At 39.7% G+C, this 22,781-nt stretch overlaps 1 protein-coding gene across 4 annotated transcripts in view; it reads right to left on the reverse strand.

Annotated features, from left to right (window-relative positions):
• Window positions 1-22,781, reverse strand: part of LOC132824364 (activating molecule in BECN1-regulated autophagy protein 1-like) — a 446,197-nt gene that overhangs the window by 286,585 nt on the left and 136,831 nt on the right. For all 4 annotated transcript variants that reach the window (XM_060838755.1, XM_060838754.1, XM_060838752.1 and 1 more), the window contains 2 exons: window positions 10,735-10,815; window positions 3,644-3,744 (listed from right to left, as the gene is read on the reverse strand). In XM_060838755.1, the coding sequence (XP_060694738.1) occupies window positions 3,644-3,744; window positions 10,735-10,815 (182 nt within the window). The remainder of the gene's footprint in view (window positions 1-3,643; window positions 3,745-10,734; window positions 10,816-22,781) is intronic.

Here is a 22,781-nt window from a genome sequence, read left to right on the forward strand (position 1 = left end):
CATATTTAATACAATTAAAATCTTGTGTACACACAGATGTCTCAATGAGAAAGTATGTTTCCTTAGTTAAGAACGAGATCAATGGGCTGACTTCATTCTCTACAGCTGCCAGTCTAACTGAAAGGAGATTTGTCAATTTTCCAAAGACCTTTCATCACCACATGTTCCTGTCATCATACTTTCATTCTCCACTCCTCCACTTAGATGCTGACTTTTTGCACGTTTAGTTTACTCCTGCAAATTAATAATTAATTTTTGCTAGGCGCATCGTTTACTTTAACTAACAGTCTTGAAAGCTAGAATAGGTGTATTCAAGACATGGGGTAACATTTGCAGGCAGGCAAGGTGTCAGAGAAGAATTTGAATGCCAGCTTTATAGAAATATGGAAAGCTGTCAGCACGTAAAGGGAAAATATACCAATTCTACTGACTACCCAGCACAAGGAAAATTTCATGAAATTGTTAGTAATATCACTGCAAAGCTTATTTAGTTGTTCAACAATGGACAATGGAATGAGATATATTTTTGAAATGGCGTTCATTGAATGCATCATAAAGTTTGGCCAGGCACTGGTTCCAAACAAGGAGTTCAAATATCAGTCTTAAGGCTCAACATCTTAATCCAAGAATAATTTACAAATTATTAGCGATTGAGTGTTGGCACTTAAAACTGATTTATTATTTAACATTAATTAGGTTTATTTGTTCAACAATGGTTCTCCTTGTTTCCAAGGATGCTCACAATCTCTTTCAAAACTTATGATGCCAACATGAAAAGGGGGCAGCAAAGTGGCAATGTCACTGGATTAGTGATCCAGAACCCAAGGTTAACGTTCGGGGATATGCAATTGAATCCCACCATGGCAATTTTTCTTCAATAAAAGTCTAGAATAAAAGGCTAGCCCAATGGTGACCATATACCCACAGCCAATTGTTGTAAAAACCCATCTGATTCACCAATTTCCTTTAGAGAAGGAAATCTGATGTTCTTTCCTTGTCTGGTCTACATGTGACTCCAGACCGACAGCACTGAGGTTGACTCTTAATTGTTGGTCTAGTTGCAGATACCCACATCCCGTGAATGAATACAAAAATGACTCTCTCTCTCTCTCTCTCTCTCTCTCTCTCGAGGTTATGGTTTCCCACAGACCAGCAACTCTTTGGTACTTTGCCCAAATGTATGTTCATTAAAAGTGAAGATTGGCTGGATCAGTTGGCTGAAGAAGGATATTACAGTTATAAGTAATGTGTACACAAAGAAAATTCCACTAGTATTTATTGACTCACAATCAGCAGCAAGAGAGGGAGGTGGTGGCATTGTGCCAATGTCACTGCATGAATTATCCAGAACCCCAGGATAATATTCTGGGTTTGAATCCTCCAATGGCAGGTAATGATATCGGAATTCAATAAAACTCAGATTGGTGCAAAAACCCATCTGATTGGCTAACGTCCCTTAGGGATGGAAATCTGCCATCCTTACCCGGTTTGGCCTACACATGATTTCAGTCTAACAGCAAATGTGGTCAACTCTCAAATGCTCTCTGGGCAATTAGAAATAGACAATAAATGAATTAATAAAAAAAGTACCACGCTGATTTACTTGCACCCTGTTACAGTTGCTAAGGCAAATTACACCCTCATTACCTGCAGCCAAAAAAAACAACAGAAATTTGTTTTTGAGCTGCCAAAAGATATGGACATGAAGGTTTTTAACGTAGAATAATGAGCTCACAAAGCTCACAATACCTTCCAATTGTAAAAGCATGTATTCAAGACTTAGTGCAAAAATATTTAAATATTTCACTTATAATTTGAATACAGTCAGAAATTTTATTGATATTTTTAAAAATTTTAATTTCAAACATGCATAGGCAATAACACTATGATGAATATTCTGACCTCTCTGTGTGCAATGTAACTAGACAAAAACAACACTACTTGAAGTTCACTAATTGTGCTCTATTGTTAATTTCTTCTATGCAAAATGTTTAAAGCAATCAAACTTATCTGTCCATTATGAAACCACGGTCAGGCAAAAAATCTATTTACAACTGTGTGCTGTCATCATCGTAACAGTTCAGTGACATGTGTGGCACGGTCTGATTTTGCAAACTAGCATGCCAGGGATCTACAAAAGAAACACTGCCTTCTCAATTGAATTGAGATAAAAGGATGCTTTAAAAAATTGAGTTTAAAAATTATTTTATTGTTCCATTTTACTCTATCACAAAAATGGCTCAACCCTAAAGTTTACAACAGAAATAACTTCTGACAGCTATCTGGAAAATTAAGCTGAGACCTTGGTATTAGAGTTAGTAACCTCAAGATATTAAATGAGCGATGAAATTAATTTTACCCAAAACCATTGACCCCCAGATATTGTTGTTGTTTCTGCAAATTGGTCATTTAATGAATAGCCAATGTGTATTTCTCCAAAAGAGCTCCTCTTATAATAAGAGCATTAAAACAACTGACAGGTATAACTTATATTCGGATGATCTGATTACACATTGGTATATGCAATGATGTTACCTTTTCTCTTTTATATGACTTTTCTAGAGACTTAATATACCATTTGCAAATAAAAACCAATTTGATTTTTATTGTGGTATTTGTTCAATATAAAATGAATAGCTTAAGTATGTACAGTAACATCCCTGCTGTCTTAAACAGTAACATGCACTTTTGGTAATTTTAGCAGCAATAAATAAATCACTCGAGTTACTCCCTAAAAGCAACAAACTCACCTTAATTCAAGCACCGAAGTATGTGCAGAATTTATATTCATTTTGGCATGTATACTATTAAATCACAGCCTGAGAAAAAATGAAGCATTTATAAGAAGACCAAATAGATTGGTGAATTTATTTTGAGCCAAAATTAAACCATCCGTAGGCATTGTTACAGAGGACCCAATGATTAACACTGCCATTCAAAATGCTCAGTCACAAGACTCGGTCTAGAGACGATACAGTGAAATGAAGAAAACTCATTTGCAAAACTGGCAATAACCTAGAATTTACTAATGGACAGATGTAATGTTGACTAGTGGACCTGCTCAACTACAGTTTATTATTTTTATTCAACATAGAAAGAAAAAGTACTCCTAAAAAAAAGGAAAGCATTAAAAGATCTCTCGATTCTGCGCAGTAATACAAAGTGTTTTGAATTGTGATGCTGACAATTTCTTGAGGTATCTTGAATAGTTAACTCACTATCCTAGCTGAGTGATATGAAAGTAGCAGCAAGACCAAAGCAATGGTAATCTAGAGGGTCAATAAACTAACACCACAAACAACTGGATTGTCTGCTATCACTGACTCAGGATCAGCAATGGCAGTGGCCTGAAGCAACCATCACTGTCAAGGAAAAATAAATACCATCACAGGGTTGAGAAGTAGGGAACGAAAAAGAACTTTCATAGGAAGAGACAAAATTGAGTTAGATCTGAGAAAAATACATAGAGCTGACTTAATAGTCATATTGCATCATGAGAAAACAACCTTTACAGCGTGAAACTATTGGGTTACAGGCTACCCACTATTATACAACACAAGTTGACATTCCTTTCTCTGGATTAGGAGGAAATGTCTCTTGACCTGTTTGTTAATGAGGTCCAACAGTCACAGATAATGTTTACCTGCCAAGGCTCTATTGACAGAGGAATGAGTGGCTAATCCAGGCTGTCCTCGTTCGTGGAAGATGCCTGCATAAGGAAGGTATTCTGGTAGTAGAAATCGCCTGCAAGAAGTAAAATATTCAATCAAATACAAAAGTTCCTTTCTTAGTAAGCAACAAATGAGCACTTTGACATGAAAATATAAATTTTTATTGTGCAAAAACTGAATGTTATGATGCGCTTTATTTGACTGATGGTCGTCTTCCAAATCACCAGCTTAAGCCAGGTTTCAAACACCTTCCAGTCTGACTGAAGGGAAAGGAAGGCCTGGAACCTGAATTTCCGAACTTTACTTTCAGGATTCAAGATTCAAAAAAAAAGGATGAAATGTAATGTACAGTTTGCATAAAGCAGCACACTTCAGGCAATAATAGCTGCAAGATGCATTTTGCTGACAGCTTACGAGCTTCTTTATTGAGCATAGAATTTCTAAATTAAAACTCTAAATTCATTTAAGAGTCAAATAGCTACTTTAATAGTCAACAGGGTGAAAAAATGTTGAAATTGTGCCTTTCTTTCTACTTCAGCACAGGATACTCTCCTTTCCCAGTTCCGGACCTCCCAAATGCCAAGAAATTGAGGATGAAAACCAAACTCCTGCAATTCTCTCGTATAGTTTGTCTGTACATTATTATATCAGCATGTAGGGAAGGCAATGACCTAATGGTTTTATCGCTGGACCGTTAAACCAAAGACCCAGGTAACGTTCTGAGGACCCAGGCAGATGATTGAACTTGACTTCAATAAATATCTGGAATTAAGAATCTATTGATGACCCTGAATCCGTCGTCAATTGTTGGAAAAATCCATGTGGTTCACCAATGCCCATTTCATGTCCCTACACATGTCTGCAATGACTCCAGGTCCACAACAATGTGGCTGACTCTTAATTGCCCTCTGGGTAATTAGGAATGGACAACAAATGCTGGGCTAGCCAGTGATGCCTCATCCCGCGAGTGAATAAAAAATGCCTCATGAAAAAAGAATTTAAAAGTGGAAGGAGGAAATTTATGAATTAGTTGGATTTCTTTCCTCAGTATATTTTTCACCTGCTCCCCACTACCTCTCCCACAGCAAGACACTAGCTGAATTTTAACAGATAAGGATTGGCAGGAGGGAAGAAAGTGAAAGAGAAAAAAATCATGTCATCCCTGTCAAATAAGAAAAGGAAATTAGAGTAAAAACATTTTGAACTTGGAACTGTGCCGTGGGTTGTCATACAGGAGTTTATTTGCTTGGAACATTTGACATGCCCTCTCCATCATGTAAGCTGCTAACTAATCACAGCCAACTGCAGTCTTGCAGCTCCATTAACTTAGAACGAATAAGAGAAGTGCATTTCAACGGGCACCAGAATTACAATGGTGGGTTTAATAATTGGTCTTAATGTGCTTGTGATTTTTATACATGTTAGCCCATATAACACACACCAACCACAAAGAGTCAGATTCAGATCTAGTTAGATATCTGAAAGTTTAGTAAAAACCAGTTACATATACTAATATAGGATCACAGACTCACATCTATGGTCTGTGTTAGATGCTTATTTAGATGATACTTAGATTCTCTACAGAGTGGAATGGCTAGCAGATTGGCTGTCTGCCTGTTCACTGAATGTACAAAGACTAATCTTTTATCCTACAACAATGTTGTGATGCCATCTAGCTGTCTTGAAGGCATAGTGAGATTTGTGCAACCAGACAATATCCCTTCTTTTCCCCTTGAGAGGGAACAACCTGTTCTGATAAATATAACAAGGATGCATATTAGTGCATCATCTGTGCATGTCAAGCCAACATTTTGCCTTACAACAGGATGGGATCAAATCCTTATATAATTATCGTGACCAGTTGTGTAGCTTCACTCCGCAGTGTGCTGTTATAGACAGATGCATATCATGCATTAAAGATAAACGGTTGCTGTCTGATACGATAAATTCAGTTTCAGAGTCATCATCTTGCAAAGCAAATGGTTGATCACTTACAACTTGGAGATGTCATTTTTTAGCTGACTAATTTGAAGTATTTTTCCACAGATCCATGTATTCATACAAGGATCATACAAGGGTTTGTTCTCGTTCAATTTGGGACAGCTACCTGGGTCTTGTCGATCATACTCTTGTATCATTTTCTTCCTTCTTTCTAACTGCACCATGTACTGTGTGGTAAGAGTTTCTGATTAAAGAACTGTGTGGATTAGTCTTCTAAATATGAGACCTGCCTATGGATAAACCACTGCCTTGAGAAGCAGCTTGTAGATTCAAAACGGCTATCCTAAAATTACAGCAAGTATCTTTGCATTTAACAATCGTGGAATTCATCTTATGAACAATGCGTTCTGCCAAACTACTAAAATGAGGATAGCAAGGAGACAAGGTAAATGTGTTGAATGCTCCACTGACAGTACAGTTTGAAAGGGTGCACTCATCTACTGTGCAGACCTGAAGGACACAATCAATTCAGGAATGTCAACTGTACTGAATACTGCAGCTTATGTTGCATCTGTGGTAGCTTTGATTTGATTGAGTAAAGGAAATTCAGTGAAGTGGGCATCATGGTACAGTCATATCCTTGGAAATGGAAAATATCAGTTATCATCTTGCTCCATGGCTCAAAGAATTTCCGTGGAATGAGGGGCTCTCTCAATTACTTGGGTTGAAGGATTACGGAGAGCAGGCAGGAAGGTAGAGGTGAGGCCAAGGTGTGATCAGTCATGATCATATTAAATGGTGGAGCAGGCTCAAAGGACTAAATTGCTCCAGCTACTTCTTATGGAGTTGACATATTTCACAACTTGATCAACTGATCAATGTTCTTATATGATGCTGGGCCAATTGATATCTTCATGCGCTGATCTTTCCCTCCACCCACGTGATGTAGGTGCGTGAGATCAAGTACATCTTGACATAGTGCTTGAGGAATGATCATCAGTCTGGAGTACAACGTGGGAAAGTGAGAGGTCGTGTACATTAGTAGGAAGAGGAGGCATAGATAATTTTCTAAATGGGGAGAAAATTCAGAAGTCTGAAATGCAAAGAGACTTGGGAGCTCTAATCCAGGATTCTTTGAAGGTAGACTTTAAGTTCAGGTTGAGTCAGTAGTGAGGAAGGCAAATGCAATGATGGCATTTACTTTGAGAGGATTTGAATACACCCGAAGCACCCTGAAGAAGGGTTACACCCAAAACACTGACTTCTCCACCTTCTGATGCGTCCTGAATTATTGTGTTCTTCCAGCCTCCTGACTGTCTCCTTTGGATTCCAGCATCTGCAGTTATTTTGTCTCTAACCAGACTTGAATATAAACGCAGGGATGTACTTCTGTGGGTCTGTAAGGCTCTGGTCAAAGCACATTTGGACTATTGTGCACAGGTTTGGGCCAAATATCTCAGGAAGGATGTACTGGCCCTGGAGTGCGTTCAGAGGAGGTTCACAAGAATGTTCCCCAGAATGAAAAGTTTAACATACGAAGAATATTTGAAGACTCTGGGTATATATTCAATGCACTTTAGAAGGATTTGATTGGAAGGGGGGGTGGGGGGTGGAGGTTGGAATCTAATAGAAACTTACAGATAACACAATGGCCTGGACAGAGTGGATGTTGAGAAGATGTTCCCAATGGTAAGACCCAAGGGCACAGCCTTAGAGTAAAGGGAAGACTTTTTAGAATGGAGATAAGAAGAAACTTCTTCAGCCAGAGAGTGGTGAATGAATATAATTCATTGCCACAGAAGGCTGTGGAGGCCAGGTCATTGGGTATATTTAAGACAGAGATAAATAGGTTTTAGATTGTCAGGGGGATCAAGGGTTATGGGGAGAAAATGGGAGAATAGTGTTGAGAAACTTATCAACCGTGACTGAATGGCAGAACAGACTCGATAGGCTGAATGGTCTAATTTCTGCTCCTATGTCCTATGGTCTTTACCATTGAAAATTACATTCCTACAATGTCTAATTCATATTTGAATGACAAAAAAAATGCTTGTTTAATGAACTGTTTATGATATTCAAGCCATGTACTGATGGTGCTTTTTTTGAGATATTACAGCTAGCCATCATTAAACATAACGTGTTAAACCTGCTCTGCTGGTCTATGACCAAAATTAATGAGATCAATATGAAGACCACTTTCAAACGCCAATTTGGCAACTTTCAAGTCTCAAGGACATTTTTGTTCTTTGCTGGATTTGAAAGTCAGCAAAGAACATTGGGAATAGTCATCAGTGTCTGATATTTATTGTATTTTGAAATCATTACCATGGATTTTTAGAATTGGTCAGTGTAGGCATGGAGCTGCTACGTATGGAACTTTTGTATTTTGAAGACTCAAGTGAGACTTTCCCTTTTAACGTTTGAGTAACTTGTTTGAGCATTCGGGCAGGCTTTGGAAGCAAAATATGATTCTCATCCTGTAACTGCTAGGCTCTGAGGCCTGTCCGGAGTGCATCTGCATCCAACATGGTAAGCTCAAAGGGATCATAATGGTGAAGAATACATTTGCTGGAACATAAAGTTTTCAATCTTAAATTTAGTGCATGTTGTCCATTTAGCTTCACGATGGAAGGAAGAAAAGGCTTCAGCTTTTCTTCCAATATTTATGTGGTGCACCAAGTTGACTATGTAAAATTTCTACAGGTGCAGACAGAGACCATTCGGCCCATCAAATCTGCATCGACCCTCTGAACAGCATCTCACCTTATCCCTGGAACTCCACATTTACCACAGTTAATCCATTCAGCCTGCACAGCCCAGAACACTTCAAGAGAATTTAGCATGGCCAATCTACCTAACCTACACATTTTTGGACTGTGGGAGGAAACTGGAGCACCCAGAGGAAACCCATACAAAAATGGGAAGAACATGCAAGCTCCACACAGACAGTTGCTCAAGGTTGGAATCGAATCCAGGCACGGTGAGGTGGCAATGCTAACCACAGTGCTGTCTGTGTGGAGTTCATAAGCTGTAGCATTCCAGTTAATCCTAGGGCTTTGTTGACATGCCTATGTGCGTGAGTTGGGAATCTGAAAACATACTTGACATTGTTCCTTGGCTGGCTCTACTTCACATGTTTCTGTAGAGAACTTTTAAGTTTCTTTGAGCGAATACATGACAGCTCAAAATCCTCTTGCAGAAAATAGCTGGACTGTGTTGTGAAATACTAGATAATGTTTTGGTGGATAAGACATTCCGCATCTTTTTCTCCATAGAATTTCTACAGAGTGGAAACAGGCCCTTCAATCCAAAAAGTCCACTCCGATCCTCCAAAGAGTAACCACCCAGACCCATTCCCCAAAATATACTCCTGACTAACGCACCTAACCTACACGTCCCTGAACACTATGGAAAGTTTAGCATGGCCAATTCACCTAACCTGTACATCTTTGGACTGTAGGAGGAAATCAGAGCATCTGGAGAAAACCCAAGCAGACATGGGGAGAATGTGCAAACTGCACACAGTCAGTCACCTGAGGCTGGATTCAGACCCAGGTCCCTGGCGCTGAAAGGCAGCAGTGCTAACCACTGAGCCACCGTGCCACCCTAAATCTTATGTAAGACCTGGACACTATTGCTGATGAATGTCGAATCAAACACCTGCTGATGCTGCTATCCTGCTACAGTCACTGCAAGTTTGCATTCTCCTTCTCGCATTGAAACAACAATGTAATCCTGACCAGAAGTCCCTTTCAGAAAGATTTGAAGGGCTTAAGAGGCAATAACCAGTTCCATCAGCCTTTCAATGAAGTTAATTTGAATAGAATCACATTCTGTATTAGCATCAACAATTGCCCACAGATTGGTTGATACTTTCGCCTAGCTGTTGGCCATAGTACATAAACTCAAGCCTGAATATTGAAGACGACTCTGACCTTAAGGCATTTTTAAGGCTTGCCTGAACCTATGCGGTCATCATTCAAAATACCAGAGGATTTAATTCTTTGCAATCCTATGTTTCCCAAAGCAATAAGAAGTTTGACAATATCACTTTTTGTCTATGATTTGTTGGTCAATAAAGTGAAGATTTCTTGAATAATGAAATTTCTAACAATGTTACTGGATTGCCAGCCCATGTTCAGATATTTGCTTTCCATCTTCACTATGCTTCTTAATATTTTTTAAAATTGTAATAAAAAGTATCTGTGTGGCAATTTAAAACTTCTGTTATTTTGGCTACTCTCTTTATTGTATTGAATCTTTAAAAGTAACAGATGCAGAACTTGTAGGCTTGTGGCCCTACCAGGAACTCACATTAATGCAGATGTGACAAATTATAGTCTTTTCAAAAACTTTCCCACAGTTTCTGAAAACAAGTTGTCAGAATCAATCCACTGCTGGACACAGGCAAGACTTTTTCAATAATAAGAAAGTTGTTATCTGTGTATTTTTTTCTGCATTTGCTGAATTTTATTCTAAGTGTATTTTTCATAGGATGTAGCTGTCCTTCCTACATCTTTAAACGTTTTTTTTATTAAACTGATTCAGCTGTGGCCTCTTTTTTAAAAAAGGCTGTGTACGCACAAAAAGGTTCTTTCTCCAGTACAGTTGTACGCTCCAAACTTGGTGGTTAAAATGAATTTTAGCTCTGACCTCAGAGAGTGATAGGTGACTGTTAGACAAATAACCTTTCACAATTCTCACTTCAGTACTAACTTGGCACCAGCTATTAATGCCTGCTTGCTGTTACCATCTTTTTGTACCAACTTGCTGCCATTACTGCCACCATGATGTGCTTGTAATTTTCCACATGTTAGCCCATGTGATGCATATCAGAGAGATTGAGGTTCATATTGATTCAGAGAGCTGAACAACTAACTATGTATAATGGTATGGCATCTTAGTTTTGCATATACAGTCAAGATTATGTGCTTAGATTTCAATTACATTACCTCTATAGTTATCTAACTGACTGCTTAGCTCCTGACTGACCGAAAGAACAGACAGTAAGATGGAGACCTTGTATACAAAGTATTTCATGTTATGTCACCATCTGGCTGTTATAATGGAATGGTGTTTTTTTTTAAGATCTGGATCTGTGCAATGATAAAACAGTTCTTACCTAGGAACAAAGCGTCCCAATGATGGGGCTGTCATTCTTGCATTTCTTGGAGCACGAAGGCGTGACCGTTCCCCTCCATCCCTTCAACATAGAAAAGCAAAGCAAGAAAATATTATGTCTGGCATTCACAGAATACAACAGTTAATAATGCAATCCACTAGTCAAAGGCTTTGTTGGTGCTCCCTTTTTCCAGTTAAGAAATGCAATATTCCATGTGCTATAAAGCAGATATACAGAAAAAGGAACAGTACAATGCCCTAATTTTAATGAGGCATTATATTCATAAGATTTAAATATCTGTTATTTGTAGATTAGGATGGGATATAAGCAATTTGTCATTTTTGTTAGGAGATATCAGGCTGACATAATTATGCATTTTAATACAAGTATCTTTACATTACAAAAGCAAAATTGTGCAAGGCTTTTGCTAAACCAGTTTGCAGCAGTACCCTCTTAAAACAAATATTAATCTGAGAACACTTTTTATCCTTTTGCAGAAACCCTTTAGTGTAGAATGTACTACTGCTGTCTTTTAATTTGAGAATTCCAGCTGTAACTTACACCATACGAACATTTAAATTGATTCAGGCTCCTCAGAGATAGGCAGATTACCATAGATGTAAATAGATATAAATGTACTGTTGGAATAAGGTGATATATCGTCATTTTACTTTCTTCACTATATTATATTCTCAAGTTACAAAATTCAGTGAGTTCCTTTTAAGATATGGGGGAGGGCTAGTGAAAATGAAGGAGCATTCATCTCAATACTGTCCCACAAAGCAGATGAACAGAAATTCCATGCAAATGAATACCAATATATATAAGAGTCATATGCAACTTGATACATGAACTGTTTCTCTCCCTGCACGCCTACCAAGTATTTCTAGCAATTTCTGTTTTTATTTTAGAATTCAACATCTGCTGGATTGTGCTTTTAATTAGGTCATGTTATTAAGATGAATTGGAAGTTTTATTAAAACACCAGTGCCCTATGTTATAGCATAACTCAAATATTTTCAGCACAATAATAGGCATTCCAGCACAACAGTTATTGTGAACGAGACTTGGTTTGGACACAGCAACAGAATTCACATGAGTTCATGTTCCTGATGGATACAGGATGGGACAACATTGAATAGTCCATGCCTGGAGGTAAAAGTAGTAAAAGAAAGGCATAGACAAGCGCTCCTCAGCACATGTACCAAGGGAGAAGTGAAGATGGGCATTATTATAGAGATGGAAATACGTGGTCTTGGTGATGCAGAGAAAGTCAGAGACAATAAAGAGAGGACAGATAATGGGATTGTTAATAATGCAGCTGAAAAATGTGTTGCTGGAAAAGCGCAGCAGGTCAGGCAGCATCCAAGGACCAGGAGAATCGCGTTTCGGGTATGAGCCCTTCTTTAGGAATGGCTCATGCCCGAAACGTTGATTCTCCTGCTCCTTGGATGCTGCCTGACCTGCTGCGCTTTTCCAGCAACACATTTTTCAGCTTTGATCTCCAGCATCTGCAGTCCTCACTTTCTCCTTGTTAATAATACAGTTCAGGATTTGTAAACATCACGATGGGTTCTTCAATATGGGAAAGGGTAGGAACTCCAATGTTGAGGAGTCAGGATATTTCTAGGGTTCAGGAGTACTTTGGGATGTTAATGCTTAACATAATTTTTGACAGTGGGAAAAACTAACAATCTGTTTGGCACATTTGATAGGTAATAGTATTATTTGGAGAACAGCATCCAGCAGTGTTGTGGCAGAGCTCAGACAAATGAACCTGAACTGCTTTTTGTCCCTTTTGGACCATCAGGCATGACTTCTTAACATATTCCTATCTAAGGAGAAAGTGAGGAATCCTGATAAAGGGCTAATGACCGAAACATCGATTCTCCTGCTTCTCGGACGCTGCCTAACCTGCTGTGCTTTTCCAGCACCATACGCTCGACCCAAAATTGCTGTATAATTTGCAAAAGGGATCCTGGAGCACTGGAATCTAGGAGTGCAAGGAGCAGAATATGAGACTAGGAAAACTAGCAACACAGCCTAGGATTTGTGAACAGAGGATGTTCATAACTTGAGAATCCCAGAGGAACTTATCCAAAGAGCAGTAAAGACACATCAACAAAGGATGAAGGGAAACAAGTTTCAGGAAGCGGTAGTTAGAGGAAGTGTAAACTTTGGCAATTTTAAAAAAAAATCAATTCAAAGAATTTGGCGCAAAACTAAAAATACTCAAAAGTCACAAACATGAGGGTGTGACCCCAGGAAAATATTTCCCTCCTTTTGGGGAATCATTCATGTTACACTATCACCCATGAGCAAATAATAGTTAAACTCAAATGGAGTACATTATTTCTCAGTTTGCCCTGATATTCTGTGAAAAAATTATTTAATCATTTCAGTGGAGCATGATCCTTCTATTCTCAAAATACACAGTACAGAGTTTGAAACTGATTTACTGTGAATAAGATGGCTGATTATTTGGGAAAGGCACATTAGCTCTCAGTTATGAGAGTTCAGACATCGACTACTTTAACATGTTAGTTTCCATTTGCTGGGTAAATTGAGCCATTCTTTTTCCCTGAATGAGGTACGTAACTCAAAATTCACCAGTGTCATTAAATGTACCCTGAAAATGCAAACAGACAAATAGCGAAAGTGAAACCTGAGTGCAGTAAAACAAAGATTTAAGTTACTACAACAGAAAATATCATCCAGAGAACACTGTAATAACAGACATCGCCAAACTCATTAGTGTATACATTCTTCGATGTTAAAATAATTACTGACCATGATTAGGTAAAATGATGGAACTTGGAAGAACACTAATAAGGTGCACATGAAACTTTGAAGCACTTCCCAAGTTTTGCATATGCTGTGACTGCAGATAACTAAACATGGCATTTCCAAAAAAATCCACATGGAGCAAACAAGTGAACCAAAGCTGCCTGTACAGAAAATGTAAAAGTAAGCCAATAAAAAGTCCCGGCAAAAGTCTGGATAAGTGAAAGACGAAACAGAGCAACTAGCTAAGACAGAATACATGGAATCAAAGAGTAAAGCTAGATAGATGAACTTGCAGTTCTTAAAACTCTCACTTGAGTTTCTTTCACCACTGTAGACTGTGATGAGGACATTGTTACGTGGTGATTCTGATAGAGTTAATGTTGAAATTGAATGCACCCAACATCATGATATTACGCAGTCTCTGGGAGGAGAATCATGAAACTTTGCATGAGACCCCAATAAAAAAAGGAGCGCCATTTCTAATGCTTGTTCGTCATAAATAATTGTACCTTGCATACAATTGGTAGCAAGGCAAGTGCCTCTTCTTGTTAAGATTCACCTGTTGTCTATCTATTACTACTAATGACTAGAGATGCCCTTAGACGCAGCATGCAAACAAGCATTTAGGGCTCAAGGTATAGTGGTAGTGTCCCTACTGTTGGAATAAGGCAGTATATCGTCATTTTACTTTCTTCACTATATTATATTCTCAAGCTTCAAAACTCAGTGTGTTCCTTTAAAGATATGGGGGAGGGCGAGTGAAAATGAAGGAGCATTACCTCAACACTGTCCCACAAAGCAGATGAACAGAAATTCCATGCAAATGAATACCAATAGATATAAGAGTCATATGCAACTTGATACATGAACTGTTTCTCTCCCTGCACACCTACCAAGTATTTCTAGCAATTTGTTTTTATTTTAGAATTCAACATCTGCTGGATTGTATTTTTAATTATGTCACGTTATTAAGATGAATTGGAAGTTTTATTAAAACAAGAGTGTCCTATGTTATAGCATAACTCAAATATTTTCAGCACTGGCCAGGCAGTATGGGATTCAAGTTTCTCCTGATCCAGAGGTGTGTCATAACATATTTGAACAGTTTGATTAAAACATTTAGAAGGGAGAATTGGACCCAGCAATACGTTTCAACCATCCAGAACATGTACAACAGTCACGATCCCAATTTCTGCTCTCAGTTTTTAACCAGTTTTAAATATAATCTTTCATGAGTTCTAAACAACACCATCAGAAACAAAATATCTATAATCAACAGCAAAGCAGATTGAATAGTTTTTTTTTGAAAAAGTGCCATCATTTCTTGCTCTCTATTCTGACACATCTTGGTCTACTTTCACAACAACCAGAATCTATACTCAACATTTGAGTTCACTTTACAACATTCTCTACTTAGTTTTTATGCATGCCAATCCCAATTAATTCTCATCTCTCACAATAGTAACAAGCTGGCTGTCAAGAGTAAATGTTAAAAACATTATTACCCTGCATATACATTCCGGTATGGCCTCTCATTATACTTCTCCCCTCAGTGCTCTCCCCATCTTGCCACTGATCCCAATATGTAGTGTGGGAGATATCACAGAACAATTAGTTTCCGAAATTGCCCTGAAGAAAACAGTGTAATCAGCAGGCAGAGTGCACTAAATGCGGTTTACTTTCATCAGTTTCTCTGATTTTCTGACTCAGGGTAAAAGAAAACTTCAACAAACTTAAATATAGTGTGTGCTGCTTAAAGTCTATGAAAGTGCTTCTGCTCTGTACCTGACTGAAATTGACAGAATTTAAACTGAAGACCTAAGAGATCAAGTTATTAAGAAAGGTGATTTCTCCACTCAACCCCTATGAAGAACTGTAATTTAAAAGCTGGAAGAATTTCTGGGTTTCACACTGCAGGGGGCAAAAGCCAACTAATGGTCTCCATGAGTGTCTACATGGAAAATGCTGTTAAACGTTCCTTTAAGCAAAAAGACAACCTCCAAGTTACGTTATTTTTAGCCTACCTACTGCATTCATTTTTGCTTTCTATTTCAATGGTGAAGCTGAGAGTCCAGTCATTTGAGTGCAATGATTCTATGAATTAATCCATCCAAGCAGCATACAGATAAAAGTTAGATTTGCTCAGATCAAATGCTACCTTTATTATTTGTTATAAGGAGGGGAATTCCTGGTAAATTTTGGAGATTGCTACATTACATAGAGTCTCCAGACCTTTGTTCTTGACGCATGATACCAAAAAGACAATTATAATAAAACCACAATTCTAGAGCTGTGAAGGCAATTTACGTCATACAGGTGGCGTAAGCAGATATAGCGTGTCCAACATTTATCATTGAGCTCTGTTGCATGTAAATCCTTGTGGACAATAAGGAAGGCAGATAATTGGATGATTGTGGCTGCTCTGTAATTACAGCCGACTGCTGAGAGATGCTCCAATTATACTAGGTTTTTCCAGTTCTTTATCCAACTTAATGTGTTTTACAATCTGTCAAAGACCACTTCAGGTGCCAGAGAAAAAAAACAGCCATCATTAGCTGCTAGATTATCATGGACAAAATATGATGATTGGCTGTATTTTGGATTTGGTGGTTATTCCCAGCTGATGGTTATATAACAAGCTTTACTGCATTAATAAATCATGGGGGAAGGGTCATCATTCTGAATTTCCCTGAAACAGATCTCCTGGAAATCTTGGATACTCAAAGTACATTCATTAAAAGGCATTTTTTTGGTTTAAAATAAAAAAGGTCTTGAAGAGGTTGATCACGTGTTTCAGAAAAAAAAATGGTAAAAGTGAACATAACAATTATCTGAACAGTACTGTCAATACTATCAGAATTGATGGCACTCCAGCTTTTCCACTTCAAGGCTTTCAACCAATTAGCACGGTGAATCAATAGCAAAAAAACACATGGTTCTGTGCACTGCATAGCACAGATGATTTATGTTTTTAATGTAACATATGCTTTAGGATTCTGAAAGGACAAGAAACAGGAGGAGTGCAAATATACTGCCAGTGCCAAGAGACCCACCACACCACTAAAAAGCTAAAAGCAGAGGATGATAAAACCCAGTGGTAATGATAAGCCAACAGTAAAGAGCACTTGAACGGAAAAAAAAAGCAACATAATTTTTCTGGTGAATTGTGTGATGACAGACAATTAGCAGAGATTATACCAACTCCACAGACACACACCCCCACACAATTAAATCACAACAGCGTTACACAAGCTTCTTGGGTCCGTCAGGAGCCATCAGGAGTTGAAGCCTGTGAAACTTTACATTAGTTTGAACTTTCAAGCTAAATTCTTGGTTATTTCATCAGATATTAGATTGCATGTAGCCAAGTAGAGTCTGATGCAAGTGGCAAGAAAATAGATTAAAATAAAATGGACTGTCAAACACTATTCATATGTAGCAGTCCAGTCTTAAGAGTGCCTAGGAATTGCACTTCTTTATAAAGAATGAAAGAGCTATGAAATGTGGTTACATGCATTGATACATAATGACATTTCATTTTGGTGTCTTAAGACGTTCCAACCCTCTCACATTTAATGCATATTCTCTCTCTACTTCAACGCTGTTGACAAACCTTAACCTGATTCCACCTAATTTGCAACTCTCCTTTTTACATCTGTCACTTTAAAAGCCTCTTAACACCGTAGCTCTATTATAAAACTTTTTATCACCTCTCTGAAATCTTACTCTACCCCGCTAAAGACTTTGCACCCATCACTTTGTTTTCTCCTTAACTGGCTTGGATTCTGTTCTACATTGAAGATCTCATAAAAGTCCAAGCTGTGTTTAGTTGAAAGTTAAAGAAAAATCCAGGGATTTTAAGAACACCACCACTATGCGGTAGCAAGTATATACTTCTGTCCTTGATTTTATAGTGCCTAGCTATTTAATTAAAATCACCAAAACTTTAAGGATGGGGGGGGGGGGTTGGGTGCGTCAGGAGCCATCAGGAGTTGAAGCAGGTGGAGAAGAGAGAGGCACTGAATAAAGACTGGGAAAATGACTTTGGTTTGTGGCTGCTGAGGAAATTCAACTTATGCTATACATTAAACATTGCCAGAACTGTTGCAAAAGGACATATTCCTGCAATGTCTAGACCCTGTACCACTCACTAACCCCTTCTTGACAAAGTTCCAGAAGATCAGTGAAGCAACAACTGGATAAACAATTTTGTTGATTGTGGCTCAGAGTTTATGTGGTCTGTTAATGGAAGAAGGAACCTCACATTTAGCAAATTCACAGCTTGCATCTATTACAATTATGCATCTATCTGCTGTTGTAAACCCATGTACCCAAAGACAAGGCACGTGAGAAATTTGACAATTTTAACCCTCCAAGCTAGAAACAATTCCAACTCCAATAAATATACACACACACACACACATATAACTGGATGACTTTAATATCTTGACTAGATGTATTATGTGGTTTGTAATGAAAGCGACCTCAGAGAGCTATATTTTCCAAAGAAAAATTACAGCCACAGGAAAATGGCATAAAATGAGAGAAAAAAAAGTGAGCCAAAAACAAATCAATATATCTGGCAGAACAAATTGTCCTAAGAGATTGGATAAGAGCACAACGCATTTCGACTTGTCAGTCTGCAGTGTCCACTAAGCGAAAATGTGCAAAATCAAAACACACTAAAATAGGATGAGAAAACAAGGAAAAATAGATGACTTATTGACACATGATTTCCCCCATTTGAACGTCCTTATTTTTGCCAGACACTAATCACATTATTCCCCTTATTCTAATGGGATACTGAAAAAATAGCAAAGCAACAAACAGCTGGTACTTCCCTGAGCTGTTAGGCCTTATTTCCAAAAGGAAATTTAGTCCCAGCAGTACAGATGAAGGACTTTTAAAAATTCATTCACAGGATGAGTGCCTTACTAGCTACGTCAGCACTTAGTGCCCATCCCTGATTGCGCTTCAGAAGTTCGCACTGAACTGCCTTCTTGCATTATTACAGTCCGTGTGGTGCGGTTTTTTATACATAAAACACACACACACAGCTGTTACAAAGGGAGTTCCAGGATTAAGATCCAATGAGATCAAAAATATAGTCCCAAGCCAGAATGTTGTTCTGCACAAAAGGGGAAGTCTCAGAACTGTGGTTAGACCATAAAACAATACAGAGCAGAACAGGCCCTTTGGCCCTCAATGTCGTGCCAACCTGTGAATTCATCTCAGCTCATTCCCCTACACTATCTCATCATTATTCATACGCTTGTCCAAGGATTGTTTAAATCTCCCTAATGTGGCTGAGTTAACTACATTGGCAGGCAGGGCATTCCGCACCCTTACCACTCTCCGAGTAAAGAACCTGCCTCTGTCATCTGCCTTAAATCTATCACCCCTCAATTTGTAGTTATACCCCTTCGTACAAGCTGACATCAGTATCCTAGGAAAAAGACTCTCACTCTTCACCCTGTCGATTCCTCTGATCATCTTGTATGTCTCTATCAAATCCCCTCTTAGGCTTCTTCTTTCCAATGAGAACAGACCCAAGTCTCTCAGCCTTTCCTCAAAAGACCTTCCCACCAGACCAGGCAACATCCTCTACACCTTTTCCAATGCTTCCACATTCTTCCTGCAATGGGGCGACCAGAACTGTACACAATATTCCAAGTGCAGCCGCACTAGCAGTTTGTATAGTTGCAGCATGACATTACAGCTCTAGAATTCAATCCCTCTAACAATAAAACCTAACACACTGTATACCTTCTTAACAGCACTATCAACCTGGGTGGCAACTTTCAGACATCTATGTACATGGACACCAAGATCCCTCTGCACATCCACACTACCAAGAATCTTTCCATTGACCCAGTACTCTGCCTTCCTGTTATTCTTCCCTGCATTTAGTTGCATTGAACTCCATTTGCCACCTCTGAGCCCAATTCTGCAGTTTATCCAAGTTCCTATGCAACCTGCAACATTCTTCCACACTGTCCACTACTCCACCAACTTTAGTGGCATGTGCAAACTTACTAATCCATCCACCTATGCCTGCATCTAAGTCATTTATAAAAATGACAAAGAGAGTGGCCCCAAAATAGATTCCTGTGACACACCACTAGTAACCAGACTCCAGGCTGAATATTTTCCATCGACCACAACTCGCTGCTTTCTTTCAGAAAGCCAGTTTCTAATCCAAACTGCTACATCACACTCAATCCCATGCCTCTGCAGTTTCTCCAACAGCCTACCATGTGGAACCTTACCAAAGGCTTTAATGAAGTCTATGTACACCACCTCAACTGCCCTACCCTCATCCACATGCTTGGCCACCTTCTCAAAAAGGGGTTTGTGAGACAGTACCTGCCCTTGACGAAACCATGTTGACTATCTGAAACCAAATTGTTGCTTGCTAGATAATCATCAATCCTACCTCTATAATCCCTTCCAAAACATTTCCACCAACAGGCGTAAGACTCACTGGTCTATTATTACCAGAGTCATCTCTATTGCCCTTCTTGATCAAGGACACAACATTTGCAATCCTCCAGCACTCTGATACTAAACCTGTAGACAAGGACAACTCAAAAGATCAAAGCCAAAGGCTCAGCTATCTCCTTCCCAGCTTCTCAGATAAATCCCATCCAGCCCAGGGGACTGGTCTACTTTCACTCCTGCTAGAATAAATAATACCTCTTCCTTACTAACCTCGATCCTTGAATTGCTGCAGTGCATCCTGTAGATGTTCCATATTGCTGCCACTGTGCATCGGTATTGAAGGGAGCGAATGCTAAAGGTGAACGACTGAATGTGAATGCAGCATTGCTGCTTTGCCCTGGAAGTTTCCCAAGTGTTGTTGGAGCTAGACTTATCCAGACAAGGCGGGAATCATTTTATCACATTCCAGACTTGTGTCTTGCAGATGGTGGGCAAGTGTTGAGGGGTTAGAAGGTGAACACCACAGGATTCCCAACCTCTGACTACTAATGGAGCCAGAGAACCTAAATGGTAGGTCAATTTGAATTTCTGGTCAATGATGATTCATCCCCAGCCCCAGCTGTTGATACATGAGATTTTAGCAGATGCAATCGAATTTCATATTGGATGGTGTAGTGGTTGGGATGTGAGAGAAGGGTGGGGGAAAGAGAAGGCAGACAGATTCTCTCTTCTTATAGTCTGTCAGTTGTGTGGTGTGAAAGCTACTTGCACTTATCAGCCCAAGCTCGAACGTTTTCCACATGGCGCTGCATCTGCTTCAGAATCTGAGGAGTTGTGAATAGTTTTGATAATTGTGAATGATGGGAAGGTGGGCAGGAGATCATTGATGAAGGAATTGATGAAGGCTGATTCTATAACACCCCTCTGAGATACTGCTGCAGTGATGTCTTAGGTCTGAGAAGATTTCACCTCTAACAACTACAATTTCGACAATCTTGGTTTGTGCTGGATCTGACTCCAACTAGTGGAGAATTCATTCCCTAAATTCCCATTGATTCCAGTTTTGCCTGAGCTCCTTGAAACCACACTCAGTCAAATCTCACCTAGATGTCAAAGACAGTCACTCTCACCTCACTTTTGGAACTCAGTTCTTTGGCCCATGTTCAAACCAAAGATGAACAAGGCCTGGAACTGAGTGGCACTGGTAGAACGCATGAGCTTCACTGAGCAGTTACCACTCAATACAGCTGTCAACATCTGCCAACAATTTGCTGGCAACAAACTGATGGAGTCGTGACTGGCCAGGGTGAATTTGTTTTCCTTTGTACGGAAAAGACATTCCTGGGTGATTTTGCACACTGCTGGGTAAAAGTTATAACAGCATTGCAACAACTTGGTTCGGGCACAGCTAGTGCTGGAGCACAGGTCTTTAGCGCTATTGCTAAAATGTGATGACACCCCAGAGCCTTTGCTGCAGCAACTGCCTTCAGCATTTGTAAACATGATGTAGTCAGAATCAAAGTGACTAAAAGCTGGCATCTAAGATACTGGGGACTCAGCAGGAGGCTGCAACAAATCATCCAGAGCCCAGGCAGCCATTTACTATAAACTCACAGACTCTCACAACTACCTAGACCTCCTCCTACCCAGCATCCTGCAAGAACTCCACCTCACCAACTTCCGCATAAACTGCACTGTCCACCGATATTTCCACCACCTCCAAATGGACCCGACCACCAGGGGTATATTTCCCTCCCCACCCCGATCCACTTTCTGCAGAGACTGTTTCCTCCATGACTATTTTGTCAAGTCCATGCCCCCAAACAGCCCACTCTCCCCACATGGCACCTTCCCCTGCCACCGCAAGAATTGCAAAACCTGCGCCCACACCTCCCCCTTCTCCTCCGTCCAAGGCCCCAAAGGAGCCTTGTACACCCATCAAAGTTTCACCTGTACTTCCACACCTCATTTATTGTATCCGTTGCTCCCGACACGGTCTCCTTTACATTGATGAGGCTGGATGCCTTCGCACAGAAAACTTCAGGGAACATCTCCAGGGCACCCGCATCAATCAACCCTACCGCCCCGTTGCCAGACATTTCAACTCCCCCTCCCATTCTGCCGAGGACATGCAGGTCCTAGGCCTCCTCCACCGCCACTCCCTCACCACCTGACACCTGGAGTAAAAACACCTCATTTTCCACCTTGGGACCATTCAACCCCATGGCATCAATGTGGACCTCACCACTTTCCTCATTTTCCCCCCCTCCTTAACCAATCTTCCAACTCAGCGCAGTCCTCATGACCTGCTCTACTTGCTAATCTTCCTTCCCACGTATCCGCTCCACCCTATCACCTTCACCCCACCCCCACCTTCATCCACCTACTGCACTCCCAACTACCTTCGCCCCAGCCCCACTCTCTCCCACTTAACTCTCCACCCCCAAGGCTCCCAGCCTCATTCCTGATGAAGAGCTTTCACCCGAAACATCGATTTTTCCTGTTTCTCGGATGCTGCCTGACTTGCTGTGCTTTTCCAGCACACACTCCAATCTTGTGCTGCTGCTTGCTCAGGACACCTCATGGAGGCCCAGCCCGAGTTTCTGGGCCTGTTTGAAATCCGTCACAATCATCACAGTGGTAACACACAGAATCTGAAATGTTACCTGTAGAAAGCAACCCATTTGACTGAAATAATGACAAACAAAGAAATTGTCTTATTCTGCTCATCATTTTTGGGTGTCAAGGATAAATTCTGGAAAACGGAAATCCAACAAGTTAACCAGAACAATATTGCAAATTGTATAGTCAAGATGAAC

Source organism: Hemiscyllium ocellatum, chromosome 18, assembly GCF_020745735.1.
Source record: "Hemiscyllium ocellatum isolate sHemOce1 chromosome 18, sHemOce1.pat.X.cur, whole genome shotgun sequence".
Lineage (NCBI taxonomy): Eukaryota > Metazoa > Chordata > Chondrichthyes > Orectolobiformes > Hemiscylliidae > Hemiscyllium > Hemiscyllium ocellatum.